The sequence below is a fragment of the Solanum dulcamara genome, chromosome 1 (genome assembly GCF_947179165.1).
Source record: "Solanum dulcamara chromosome 1, daSolDulc1.2, whole genome shotgun sequence".
In the NCBI taxonomy this organism is placed as follows: Eukaryota; Viridiplantae; Streptophyta; class Magnoliopsida; order Solanales; family Solanaceae; genus Solanum; species Solanum dulcamara.
The window spans coordinates 82,900,200-82,912,686 of NC_077237.1; the positions used below are offsets into that span (position 1 = coordinate 82,900,200).

Here is a 12,487-nt window from a genome sequence, read left to right on the forward strand (position 1 = left end):
AATTTTAAAAGAATTATTCCACACTTAAAGCTCTGATACCACTTGTTGAGAAAAAGCACCGACTAATTCTCGTCCCTTTTGGACCGCCTTCAAGCAAAAAAGAATAACAAAGAAATTAAAGAAAACAAAAACAACACAATATTTAACGTGGAAACCTAATGCGGGAAAAATCATGGACCACCTAGAAAAATATTTACTATATGAAAAATTATTACAATCATATAATACACAACATTTCTCTCATACACCCCAATACGTAAAATACTATACCCAAGAGACATTCAAGAGATATCATTCATAAATCCCTCAATGGTAAAAAAATACTATACCATGTATTTTATATATTTTGGTATATTTTGATGTGTATCTACAAATAATGAAGCTAAGCTCCTTAAATAGCTAAAAAACTATTTTCACTTGCTATCCCACCAATATGGAAAAGCGAACATTTTTGACTAAATTTTTTCCTTCTTTTTCAAATCAATCACCAACACTCACTTCTATAGGGCAGAGAACTGTCACATGCAACTCTTTCTCTATTACTAACATCCGTTGAAAAACATGATATTTTCATTCTTTTACATGTTTCATATGAAACATATTCTGCAGGGCATGAAGTCTCATCTTGCAGAAATTTCTTCTTCTGCAAAAGACCATCATCATTAAAACTTAAAGCAGATAAATAATCTGGTTCCAACTCCACATCATTGCCAGGGGCTTCATAAAAAAAGCTTCCACTTACGAATCTCCACTGCATTTGAGGAACGTGTTGAAGGCCTAAAATAAATAAGTAATAATAGCCCTTTTTGATTGGTTAAACTCTTAGATGAAAAGATTTACCAGTCCAACAAGGTGTTGATTTATATACAGTCAGTCCCACATTGGTCCAAAGAGGTCTAAAGATTTGGGCTACTCCACCCATTGCTTTAAGGTTTTGCGTTGGATGTTTAGATTTTTTTCACATGGTATTGAGCCAACGTCCTTTAGAAAACTCATTCTAAGACTCCTAAGTCCGCGTTAAAGTCAACATGTTAATCCTAAAATCAAGTTGCACGTGCAAGAGGGTTTGAGTCATGTAAGTCCACATCATGTATGTTAGGGGCATCTGTTAAGGGCTTATAAATTGGCTTAATATTTTGAGTGGTTACTATTACATTAAATGAGTTCATTGAACTCTTTGTTGAGTTCCTAGAGTTGCATACCTGAGTCTTTTCTTTCCACTCATTTTTGAAGCTGATCTGAATATTTCGTCAGTGACTTTTGGTTTTCTTGTATAAGTCCTTCCCTGTTACTAAAAAGTATCCTACCTGAATTTTTAGCATAGAAGCTGAAATTAGCACAAATAATGATTTTTCTTGTACTGAAGATCTCCTGGAATTATCTGATTGTTCATGGGAAGATAATTCAGAGGAGCGGAATTGGGGATTGTAGGTAGTTAATAGAGTAAGATTTAGTCCCAAAAACGTCTAGGTTCATTAACTAATACGTAGAAAAAAGTCCAAAGTGCCCCTACTTAAAAACTCAAATCGGATAAAAATATTAACCCAAGTCTACGACATGGAGAGGGTTCATGATAGGCCAATTTTGAGCCAATGAGAATTTGGCCAGATTTTTGACCTGGAGAAAAATTGAACTATGCCGTACTTTTCTAGAAATGCAATTTTTAGAAAATTTTATTTTTCAAAATATTTGACCTAAAAATCCACCGAGACCATTTTTACAATATTTTACTTTATTATATAATATTCCAACCTTCAAACGCCCGGGACATTACAAACACTTCTCATCCTTGATGCGCTTCACTTGATCCAAATTGTGAGCCTTTATCTCTATCGCTTTTGCGAGCCTATATGATTTCTTATTCCCACCTTTGTCTACTATCTCGACATACAAGAGTTCAAAAGTTGTCTTCTTAGCAGCCGTGACCGCTAACTTAGCTTCTGTCTTCATCGTCTTATAGACTTCCTTAAGCGTTCGATTCTCTTCCTCATCCGCACACTCTGGTAACTTTGTATATGCAACCTTCTTTGCATCGACTTTGCCTTGAAGTTCTTCATTCCACAACCAATCTCCTTGATAAACCACTAAAGTTACCCCTCGATATTCTTAACACCTCTGTAGTTGCTTTCCTAATGCAATTAGCTGTCATATCCCACATGTTGCTTACATCCCCGCTACTACTCCAAGCCCCCATACCAATCAACTTCTCCCCCATCTCTCGAGAAATTAGGGCAGGGGTCAAGCCTCCCTACTTAATCCTCGGTCGATCATAAAAGGTCTTCTTCCGTCCATCCCTCTTAATCTCCAAGTGCATAACCAAAAACTTGTGTTGGATAGTGAGATTCTCAGTTGGAATGACCTTGCAATCCTTACAAAGGCTCTATCACCCTTCCTAAGGAGTAAGTAATCTATTTGAGTTTTAGCTACCGTGCTACGAAAGATAACCAAGTGATTCTCCCTCTTCGGAAAGCACGAGTTAGCAACTATCAACTCAAAAGCTTTAGCAAAATCCAAAAGAAGCTCCACCTCGTTTTCTCTCTCCAAGACCAAAGCCCTTCATAAACATCACCAAAACCACTATATTATTAATATCTGCGTAACTCTAACCCACCATCAAACCACCCCTAACATAATCATCAATTGTGCAACTTGCATCATTTGCATTATTTGATGTTACATGCTGTGAGTGGAATTTTTTTAATCAATCATTCTCCATTTATCAAGCAGATTAATTTGAGTCACTTTCTTGATTATTGGTGAGTGTCTATATTTGATTCTGCTGATGATTGACACTTGTCCTTCCTTTTTAGTTGGAAATGCAGGGACCCTAATTATCATAATTAATTGACTTGCCACTAAATCTGTTCATTTTAATGAGGCAGGAATCTTATTGGTCCTCTAAATCTTGTTCACGTGGGCCGGGCTCATACAACTAAACATTTGTCTAATAAGTCATTTCATCTTCAAAAAACGCATATGTTGATCAAGTGTAAGAATTTACTACTTAGATTATCATTAAGTGTTAATTGAAAGGCATTTTAATTATTAATTATTATTTTTTATTTGAAATATCTCCTTCATTCAAATAGGAAAAATGAATGACTGTAAATATTTGGTGATAGTTCAGATAAGAAACTCGCACACATAATAATTAATGTATAAAATTTAAAAAATTGAAATATTTTAAATGTAGTGCTAGAAAAGAAAAAGGCCAATTACCAAAAAAAAGGCCGAACACATAGATAGACCCTTAAACTTAGTTGATTTTTCCTTTCAGGACTATGCTGCCTTCCTATTGAACCCACGAACCATACATAATTTGTACATTTTAAACATTCATTGCTAATATTGCATAAAATATTTTATCGTGTTTGAAGAGCGCATGAAAAGTATTTAAAGGGGCTGATGTGAAATCCATTTTGGGATGTAAAGGGCTAATGTGGAATCCATTAAACGTGTTATTATATTTGAAGAACATGTGAAACAGAAGACCGTTACATCCCAAAATGGATTCCACATCAACCCCTTTAAATCCTTTTCATGCGCTCTTCAAATGTGATTAAACGTTTTATGCAATGTTAACAATAAATGTTTTAAAAATATAAATTATATATGATTCAGAGATTCAATAACAAGACAGCATAATTAAAATGCCTGAAAGAAAAAATCAACTAAGTTCAATAGCCTATATGTGTTCAGCCAAAAAAATAATTCATATACACAAGCACTCTCTTGCATTCCCCCAATACTAAGAAAGTGATTTTCAGGATTAATATATTTAACTACATGTCAGACTACAAAGTGATGAAACCGTCCGTCGAAATTGGACAAGGTGTGGATTTTTGACCCTTAATTCATTTGATAATCATAATATGTTTTTCTTTCTCATTTTTATTTATCTCCTTTTTCCATCTTTTACTTTTTTTTCTTTATTTCCACTCTTACTTGGAGAAAAAGAGAGAAAAATGAAAACTAGGTAGACAGAGACAAAGAAAAAGACATTTGTCATGAAAATTACGACTTTTAAAGGGATGGTGCACACAACTTCCTTTTCTGGTAACGTTAAAATCCAAAAACAGAAGCCATTATTTTTCTGTCCTATTGGCATATGTATCATACTTTTTAGTCTATTATTTAAATTTTAAAGTTGTACTGATAGGTGGAAGGATATTTTATGTTTACTTTTATACCCCTATGCCATAAGATAAATTACATTTATCATAGATCTTCAAGTAGTTTTTATTTTCTTAAAAAAATAATAATTATGTAGTTAGAGTTGATGATGAAGTTGCGTTTGATTTTATTTTATTAAAAAATATGTGAAATAACGTTAGTGGTTAAATATACTTAAATACGATTTCAAAAGTGAAAAGTAAAGTTATGTTGCCAAATTCAAAATACAACATTAAGTTGGATTCAAAATTTTATAAAATATGATAAATTTTACGTGAAAAGAAAAAAATTGGCCACAAAACATTTTTATAAAATATGCTAAAGTTTACGTGAAAAAAATAACGTAGATATTGTCTTGACAAAATGATATTATTACTCCCTCTGTTCCACTTTGTGTGAGACAATTTTAAATATGTGAGTCAAATTATTTAATTATTGATGTAAATTTAGTCATAAATCATATTTTTTAAAATAATATTTACATATCTAAAAACTGCATAAAGAAAATGCTATAAATCATAATTATTATTATTCAGAATTTTAAAAAAGTATATAAAAAAAATTTCTTTGACTCCCAAAATAATAATTAAGTCAACTAAAGTGATATAGAGCAAGAAAATTTTATGTGAAAATTATTTTTTCCACTACAATCAAGTCTCAACCAAACGACAGTTGAGGAGAAAAACAATACCAAAAGGGATCGTTTGATACGTGAATAAAAATAATAATTTTGAAATAAAATTTAAATTTAACATTACTTTATATTTAATTTGAGATATTAATTAATTTTATGATTAGTTTATGACTTTAAGCCACCAAAATAATGAAATTATGAGGTGTCTATCGATTGGTTCGGTTCGATTTTTATGTATATCGATTTGGTTTATTGGTTTTTGGTTTAAAAATACGCTAAACCAATAACTCAATCAATAAAATATTTTTATCGATTTTTGATTTACGATTTTGGTTCTTAACGGTTCATTTTCGGTTTAACTAATAAGAAAATCCTCATAAAACAATATTTGACTTCTGCAACCATTTGACGCAACAAGACAATATCGTTACTTTATGAAATGCTCATAAAATAGATTTTGTAGTAAGTAACATGAAAAAAACTATACAAATGCAATACAAATAAAAGAACAAAGACAATAATGTGAATTGAAGGCTACATGGTAAAAGTAGTAACAAATCATATTAATATTTAATATTTATGTTGAATTAAAGCAATAAATTAAATATGATTTAATGAGTTATCGATTTACCTAATAACTCAATATTAAAAAATTAATATCAAAATAATAACCTGATAATTTTTTTTATAAAATTATTAACCCAATAACAACAACCAATAACATTTTTTTCACTTTAATTTATTAATGTGTTCAATTTTTACACATCCTTAAAAATTATTATCCACGTATAAAAGATGATATAAAATAATAATTTCGATATCCCAATCAATGAAATATCTGTCAATCAGCGAAAGAGGGGTAAATCCGTCATCGAGAATGGAATAATTTTCCGGAGTACCACACCACGCGTCAGCGATCTATTGATGGCGTCACTTTTCCTAACAATTTTTTAACAAATTTACCAAATGAAGCATTTCATTGGTACACGTGGCATTTTGAATACACAGAAAATCCATCAGCGGTTTTCTATTTCGTCTTTTTATTGCATATATACTTTTTCAATTTCAATCAGAAGAAGAAAATTGACCCGAAACGACGATTCCGAAGCCCTCATTATTGTCTTCTTCATCACTACAAGTAAGTTTTCTCTTTCTTTTTCCGTTCAAAATCAACTGAAAATTATTCGTGTTCCTTTCCAAGCGCTAATTTGCTTTTTCGTCCTAAGTCCGTACATTAGATCTTTTTTTTCTCCTAAGTAGGTGGTCAAATTTTCTGCGAAAAAGTTTCTGTTTCTGGTTATTTTCTGAGTCGCGGATCTAGAATTTTAAGTTTACAGAACGAACGAACTCATCACCTTGTTTGAGTTTTAAGTTCATAGTTCTATATTTTCAGCAATTTCAGTGAGTTTTAACTGATTCAAGTGTGCTAAAAGTTATGGGTTTAAATGAACTCCACATCTATACTATTAGATTTGTTCCTGAATCCGTACATTAGAGCTGTATTCAAAATTTTGAATCAGAATACAACTACATCCGCTACTTTTTTTGTGACTTTAGGATCAAAAGAGAAAACTAGTAGTAATATATGTAGGTTCAAATAGGTGAGCTCAAAATTTCTGCCAAAAAATATCGGTATCTGGCATTTTCCTTGTATGTGTTGATATTTATATATAGTTGCACATACAGATGCAGATCTAGAATTTTAATTTTATAGGTTGAAGACTTAGATTCGAACCAATGAACTCATCACCTTGTTTAAGTTTTGAGTTCATAGTTCAATTTTTTTCCAGCAATTCCAGTGAATTTTCACGTATAAATCTCGATTCAGGCTAAAGTTGTCGAAGAATATATTTCTGATTGTGTGTATATGTAGAGACAGGGGCGGAATCAGAATATTTGATAAGATGGTTCAAGAAAATTAAAAAATAAACACGCGAAGAAATCAAAACAAACACAATTCTCTATTGAAAGGCAAGTATATTACTACAACTGTACACGACGATGTTTCATTCCTTGAAATGTTTTTGTAATAACATCATTAGAGATCCTATTAAACACATCTTTTTCTACATAAGGCACCAAGCAACCACTAAAATAACTCTCACTTATTCGACTCCGCAAGTCATTCTTGATAAACTTCATTGCCGAAAAAGTTCTTTCAACGGATGCAGTGGCAACTAGCAAGAGCAAGGCAAGTTTCACTAAGAGGAATACAAGAGGGTAGTTTGAATGCTTCTTTGTCTGAACTAATCTTTTTGAAAGATCACAAAGTCCTTTTAGATTGGAGAACCTTTCATCAAGATCACGAACATCAATAATGTAACTCGCAAGTTGATTCTCAAGAACCCCCATACTAAATTCATCAAATTCATCAGGATAATGTTTAGCCATTCTCATTATTTTCCTGAGATCAAAACTAGAAAATGAGTCAATTGGATTTAAACAAGCAATTCCATGAAGCAAATCAGTCGTTACTTCATCAAAACGATAAGAAAGCTATTGAATTTGCCAATCAATAACTTTGCAAAACACTTCAACGTAATAATAGTGTGAGATAGTACAACCAACAAGTTTACGCCGTGATCTCAAAGAGGTAAAGTACGGCTCATCTAACTTAGGTATCAAAATTTGGTACTTGATATAAAATTTAGATACTTTATTAATAAGTGAACCCCATTCTTCCTCTCTTAACTTTTGCAACCTTTTCTTTGCTACTTGAACAAGTAGCATGGCATTTACGATATCTTGCTCTTTTTTCTGTAAGCATTTGTTAAGTTCATCTGTGATTATCTCTCATCAAATGCAATATGAATGCAACATCAAATGTTTGACATGCTCTGAGAAATCCCATTGCCTTGGCACTTTCATCTGGACAATGTGAATCAACAATAATATCATTAAGTACATCAACAATTGAATCAAACATAAGAATAAAGTTACTAAAAGATTTGTAGTGGGATCCCCAACGAGTATCACAAGCTCTAGTAAGACCAAATTCTTGATGCAAGCCTCTACCAGTTTCAAGTTCACCCATATCTAACGCCTCTTGAACTCTTTTCTTTTGAGATTCTCGATATTCATCCATGCGTTTAAAAGAAGCTCCCAACATATTCAAAATACTTGAAACCAATAGTACAAGCTCCCCCACTTCAACACACTTTTTTTAGAAACTGCAACAAGACTTAGTTGAAGTTGATGAGCAAAGCAATGAACAGAATGAGCCGATCTACTTTCTTGCTTAATCAACATTTTAAGGCCGTTGATTCTACCTTGCATATTACTTGCCCCATCATAACATTGTCCACGTACATAAGAAAGACTCAAGGAATGTTGAGCAAGTAAATTAACAATTGCTTCTTTTAGAGATGATGCACAAGTATCTTGAACATGAATAATGTCGATAAGTCGCTCCATCACAAATCCATTCTATTAACATATCGTAAAACAACGGCCATGTAACACCCCCTAAATATTATTGATTCATGGATTCTTTCTTTCATTAAGTCCAAATAAATTATCAAAGTTTTCTATTTAATTCAATCATGAAACTTTATGGATTTTTCATATCATGATTCCAAATGCATAGATTATTAAATATTTAAAATTTAATTACCTATCTTATATTAACTTATATTTGCTTTTAAATGCATTAAATTGTTGATTTATCAAAAGTCCTTATATGAATGCATGAAAAGATTTTGATCATGTTCTAAAGTATTTTGATCATGTTCTCTCATGTCTAAAGTATTTTGATCATGTTCTCTCATGTCTAAAGTATTTTGATCATGTTCTAAAGTATTTTGATCATGTTCTAAAAGTATTTTGATCATGTTCTCTCATGCCTAAAGTATTTTGATCATGTTCTAAAGTATTTTGATCATGTTCTAAAAGTATTTTGATCATGTTCTCTTATGCCTAAAGTAATTTGGGCATAACTTTTCATAGGATAGTCCAAATTAGGTGATTCAAATTTTTGAGTAACCACAACATCATTACCTACAACTTTTATGAAGAACATATCTTAAGATTCGAAGTTTAAATAGATCAAATAAATTAATCTTTGTAATACATAGTGTTGTGACAGAATGGAGCATTTGTAGAATAAAATTCATATCTCGATGTAGAATGCTCCAAATTAGATGATTCTTGAACTAACTGAAACGAGACTTCTATATCTACAATTCTTATGAGACATCAAATCCTAATAAAGAATTTATCTTATTCAAACGCAGCTTCGAAAATGAATATTCCGTTAAAAGAGATTTTATCTCACCTACCATAGAAAGATCTAGAACCATTTGACATCATCCATAACATCAAAATTCTCCATTGAATTTTCAAGATCATCCTTTATGATTATGTTTATTTATTGTTAGGTCCCTCCTCCACACCTATAAATACCCATCTTATTTCCTCATTTTATTCACCAAGCTTTCTTAAGCAACTCTTCTCTCTATATACTTCTTTACTCCTTCTCAAATATAGTTTTAGTTTTAGTAGTATAAAAATACTACTCTGGTGATTCTTATACTCCGGGTAGTACACAAAACAAACCGGCGAGAAGAAAATGCTAGGGGTCCAAGAGTGTTCCAATTTGAAGTAAAGCTTCCGATTTAAGGTATGCAAGGCTTTCATAGCATCGGATTGAGTTCGTCCATGCGCCCAATATTTAAATTTATTATAATTGAGTTATAGTTGAGTTTTATCCAAATCGTGAATTCTAAATGAATTAATTCTTCTTCTATTGAGTTAGATATATTTATGCATTAATATTATTATTATTGTTATCTCTCATATTATTGGAATTATTGTTCATGGCTACTTTCCCATGAATCCTAATTGATTTGATGTTCATGAATATTTTTACACATGTTTTGAGTAAAGATGTTGACTTTTTAATATTTTCATTGATAAAAATAGTAATATGAATTAATACTATATATATTTTATTGAATTTTGAAAGAGAAAAAGAGTTGAGTTTAAATGAATTTGAGTAAATGATGTTTTGAGCAAAATATTTTGATGAGATGTAAATGATATTTTTGAAGTATAATAATTGATGAAGAGATAATGAATGAGTTTGATGATTTAAATTAAAGTCCAATGAGACTAGATGATGAGATTAATATGAGCACATGTTTTAGGAGTAGTATTGAACACCGAGTTGGGTAAGAGTTTAATTGAGTCAAACCCCAGAACTACGTAGCCAGCGTAGGATGGAGACTATGCCTCTTAAGTCCCAAAAAGAGGACTTTGATGAGTGGATCCAAGATGGTGATGTCCTTTACCCTGGCAAGGTATTGGATGGATGTGGCAATGATATCGCTTCGTTGTATCATCGCTAGCTCATAAGTGATGGTTGTCGGTTAGAGAAACTCCCAACTGAGTAAGCATTGCTTGTTACTATTATTTTTATTATTATATTTTAAACTTGCATTACATATTGATGTTGAGATGATGTTGAGTTCTGAGCTGAGTTTTCTTGAGAGGAGTTTCTTGATATTTGTTCTTACCTTCCTGCCATTTTACATACTCGTACATTCCACGTACTGACGTCATTCGACCTACATCGTTTTATGATGCAGATACAGGTGTTAGAGATCCTCAACAGGCGCTTCGTTGAAGATCATTATTTTTCAGCTATTTGGTGAGTCCTTCTTGTATTCGGAGGAACTCTTTATCCTTTAATTATTGTTGAGTATTATGTTTCTTTTAAGGTAGCCATAGACATGTCATTGGCACCATCTAAGAGTATTAGAGGCTTTATAGACAGAGTTTAATGATGTAATTGGAGTAGTTCTCCTTTGAAACTATTTCTTCTAAAAAAAATTCTTCTTTCATTAGATGTTGTTAATGGAGAGCCCATATAAGTATTCTTATTAAGTCTTCCGCTGATGAATGAATAAGTGATAAGACCAAGTGATTCTCTCAGAGACCAGAGATGGTTTCTGAGTGCCGGCCACGCCTAGGGTACCCTCTCGGGGCGTGACAGGCCATTTGCTCCTTGCGCGATACATCAAAAGATTCATCAACCAACAAGGCAAAGTAATCACCATTTAATTCTTCTATGATAGCCTTAATTGTTTCAATTTTGCATGTAGTCACAATTTCTTTTTGAATCATTGGAGAAGTCATCAGATCATTTTGTGGAGCATGTTTCAATACAAAATCTTTAATGTTATCACATCTTTCAGAATACCATGAAAGAATTTCAAGAAAATTACCTTTGTTAAGTGATGATTTAGATTCATTATGACCCTGAAATGCCAATCCCTGATTCAAAAGAAGCCTTACAACATCAACTGAAGTAGTTAAGCGGAGCCAATACTCATGCTTAAATTGAGAATCTTGCCTCACAAGTGCAAATTGAATAGATTGTTCTTGTCGCACTAGATCTTCACAATTCTTTCTTGCCTAATTATGAATGTTATTTCCGCCACCAACATGTTTTTTAAGATTCTTCTTTTTTTGCCAACTCCTAAATCCTATGGTCGAAAATACATCACCCCTCTTTGATGAATATTATCGTTTGCAAATAGATAGCCATTCAAACAAAAAATTGCATCTTTACTTTCACTATACTCTAACCAATTAGAATACTCACTAAACCACTGATGATTAAAACGACGCATGTCTCTAGAAACTTTTGTTTTAGAATACTCTTTAAGCAGAGGTTGACAAGGACCTCTCCTAAGGTATTCTCTTCGAATGACATCATGATGATTTGGATGAAAGTCCAAGATTTGAGTTCTTTCACCCGGATCATGCTTTAAAGAATTCAAATCAAATTCCTGAGAAGAAAGCAATGGTACTTCTGAGTGGTTGACATTTTCTTCTAGATTAGGTTGATCATGAGAGTCCAAACTTGATTTTGGAACTTGGTAAAATAATTCTTCATTGATTTTTGACACTGAATTATAATAAAAAAATTAGTTAGAATTAAAGACACAATGTCAATCTTAAAAGCCAATAAAATAAAGCCTATTTAAGAACATCTAACTGTGAGAATAAAAACTCAATCTTGTATATAGCAATACAACAAAAAATAATTAGTAACTTTAACTCCTTAAGCATATCCCATTTCAAAAACTCTACCAAATGTCTCAATAAGCAAGAAAACAACTTAACCACAATCCAACACACATAAAAGGGAATTGATTACTAAATAAAAATCTACACTTTGATTCTTTTATTAGCTAAAAATAAATATCTAGAAGACCAATTTTGCAAACAAACAACATTTAAAAATTAAAACAATCAAGGCTTGGGGTTCATGAATGGAAAATGGGTCAGCCGTCAGCTACCCATTTCACAAAATGAGTCAGCTATCCATTTCACAAAATGGGTTGATTAGCAACTAACAAGAAACAATAATGGATTTATTGTGATTTTGAGTATGGTTAAAAAAAGAGAGGGAAAAAAAAGAAATACCTTGAAATTGGAAGCCATGAGCCAAGAAGAAATGACAGAGTAGGAGGCGCAGTAGTCAGTAGAATAAATGAACAATGTTAACACTTTTGAAATTAGGGATTCTATATCCCAAATGGCCCACGTTTTTTTATTAATAATAATAATAATAAATAAAGTGACGTCGTTTTTTTTAAAGGATTGGATGAAAAAAGTAAAAAAAAATGTGTCATTGCCGAGAATCAAACCCGCGACCGCGGGCTCAATCACATA

At 32.0% G+C, this 12,487-nt stretch overlaps 1 protein-coding gene across 1 annotated transcript; it reads right to left on the reverse strand.

Annotated features, from left to right (window-relative positions):
* Positions 1 to 6,790: 6,790 nt before the first annotated feature.
* LOC129894953 (uncharacterized) lies at positions 6,791 to 12,256 on the reverse strand. Its single transcript, XM_055970554.1, has 7 exons — positions 12,239 to 12,256; positions 10,973 to 11,221; positions 10,802 to 10,882; positions 8,077 to 8,233; positions 7,662 to 7,906; positions 7,463 to 7,564; positions 6,791 to 7,303 (listed from the first exon to the last, which is right to left on the reverse strand). Exons 1-7 carry the CDS (start codon positions 12,254 to 12,256, stop codon positions 6,791 to 6,793), a joined length of 1,365 nt encoding a protein of 454 aa, XP_055826529.1.
* Between the last annotated feature and the right edge of the window lie 231 nt (positions 12,257 to 12,487).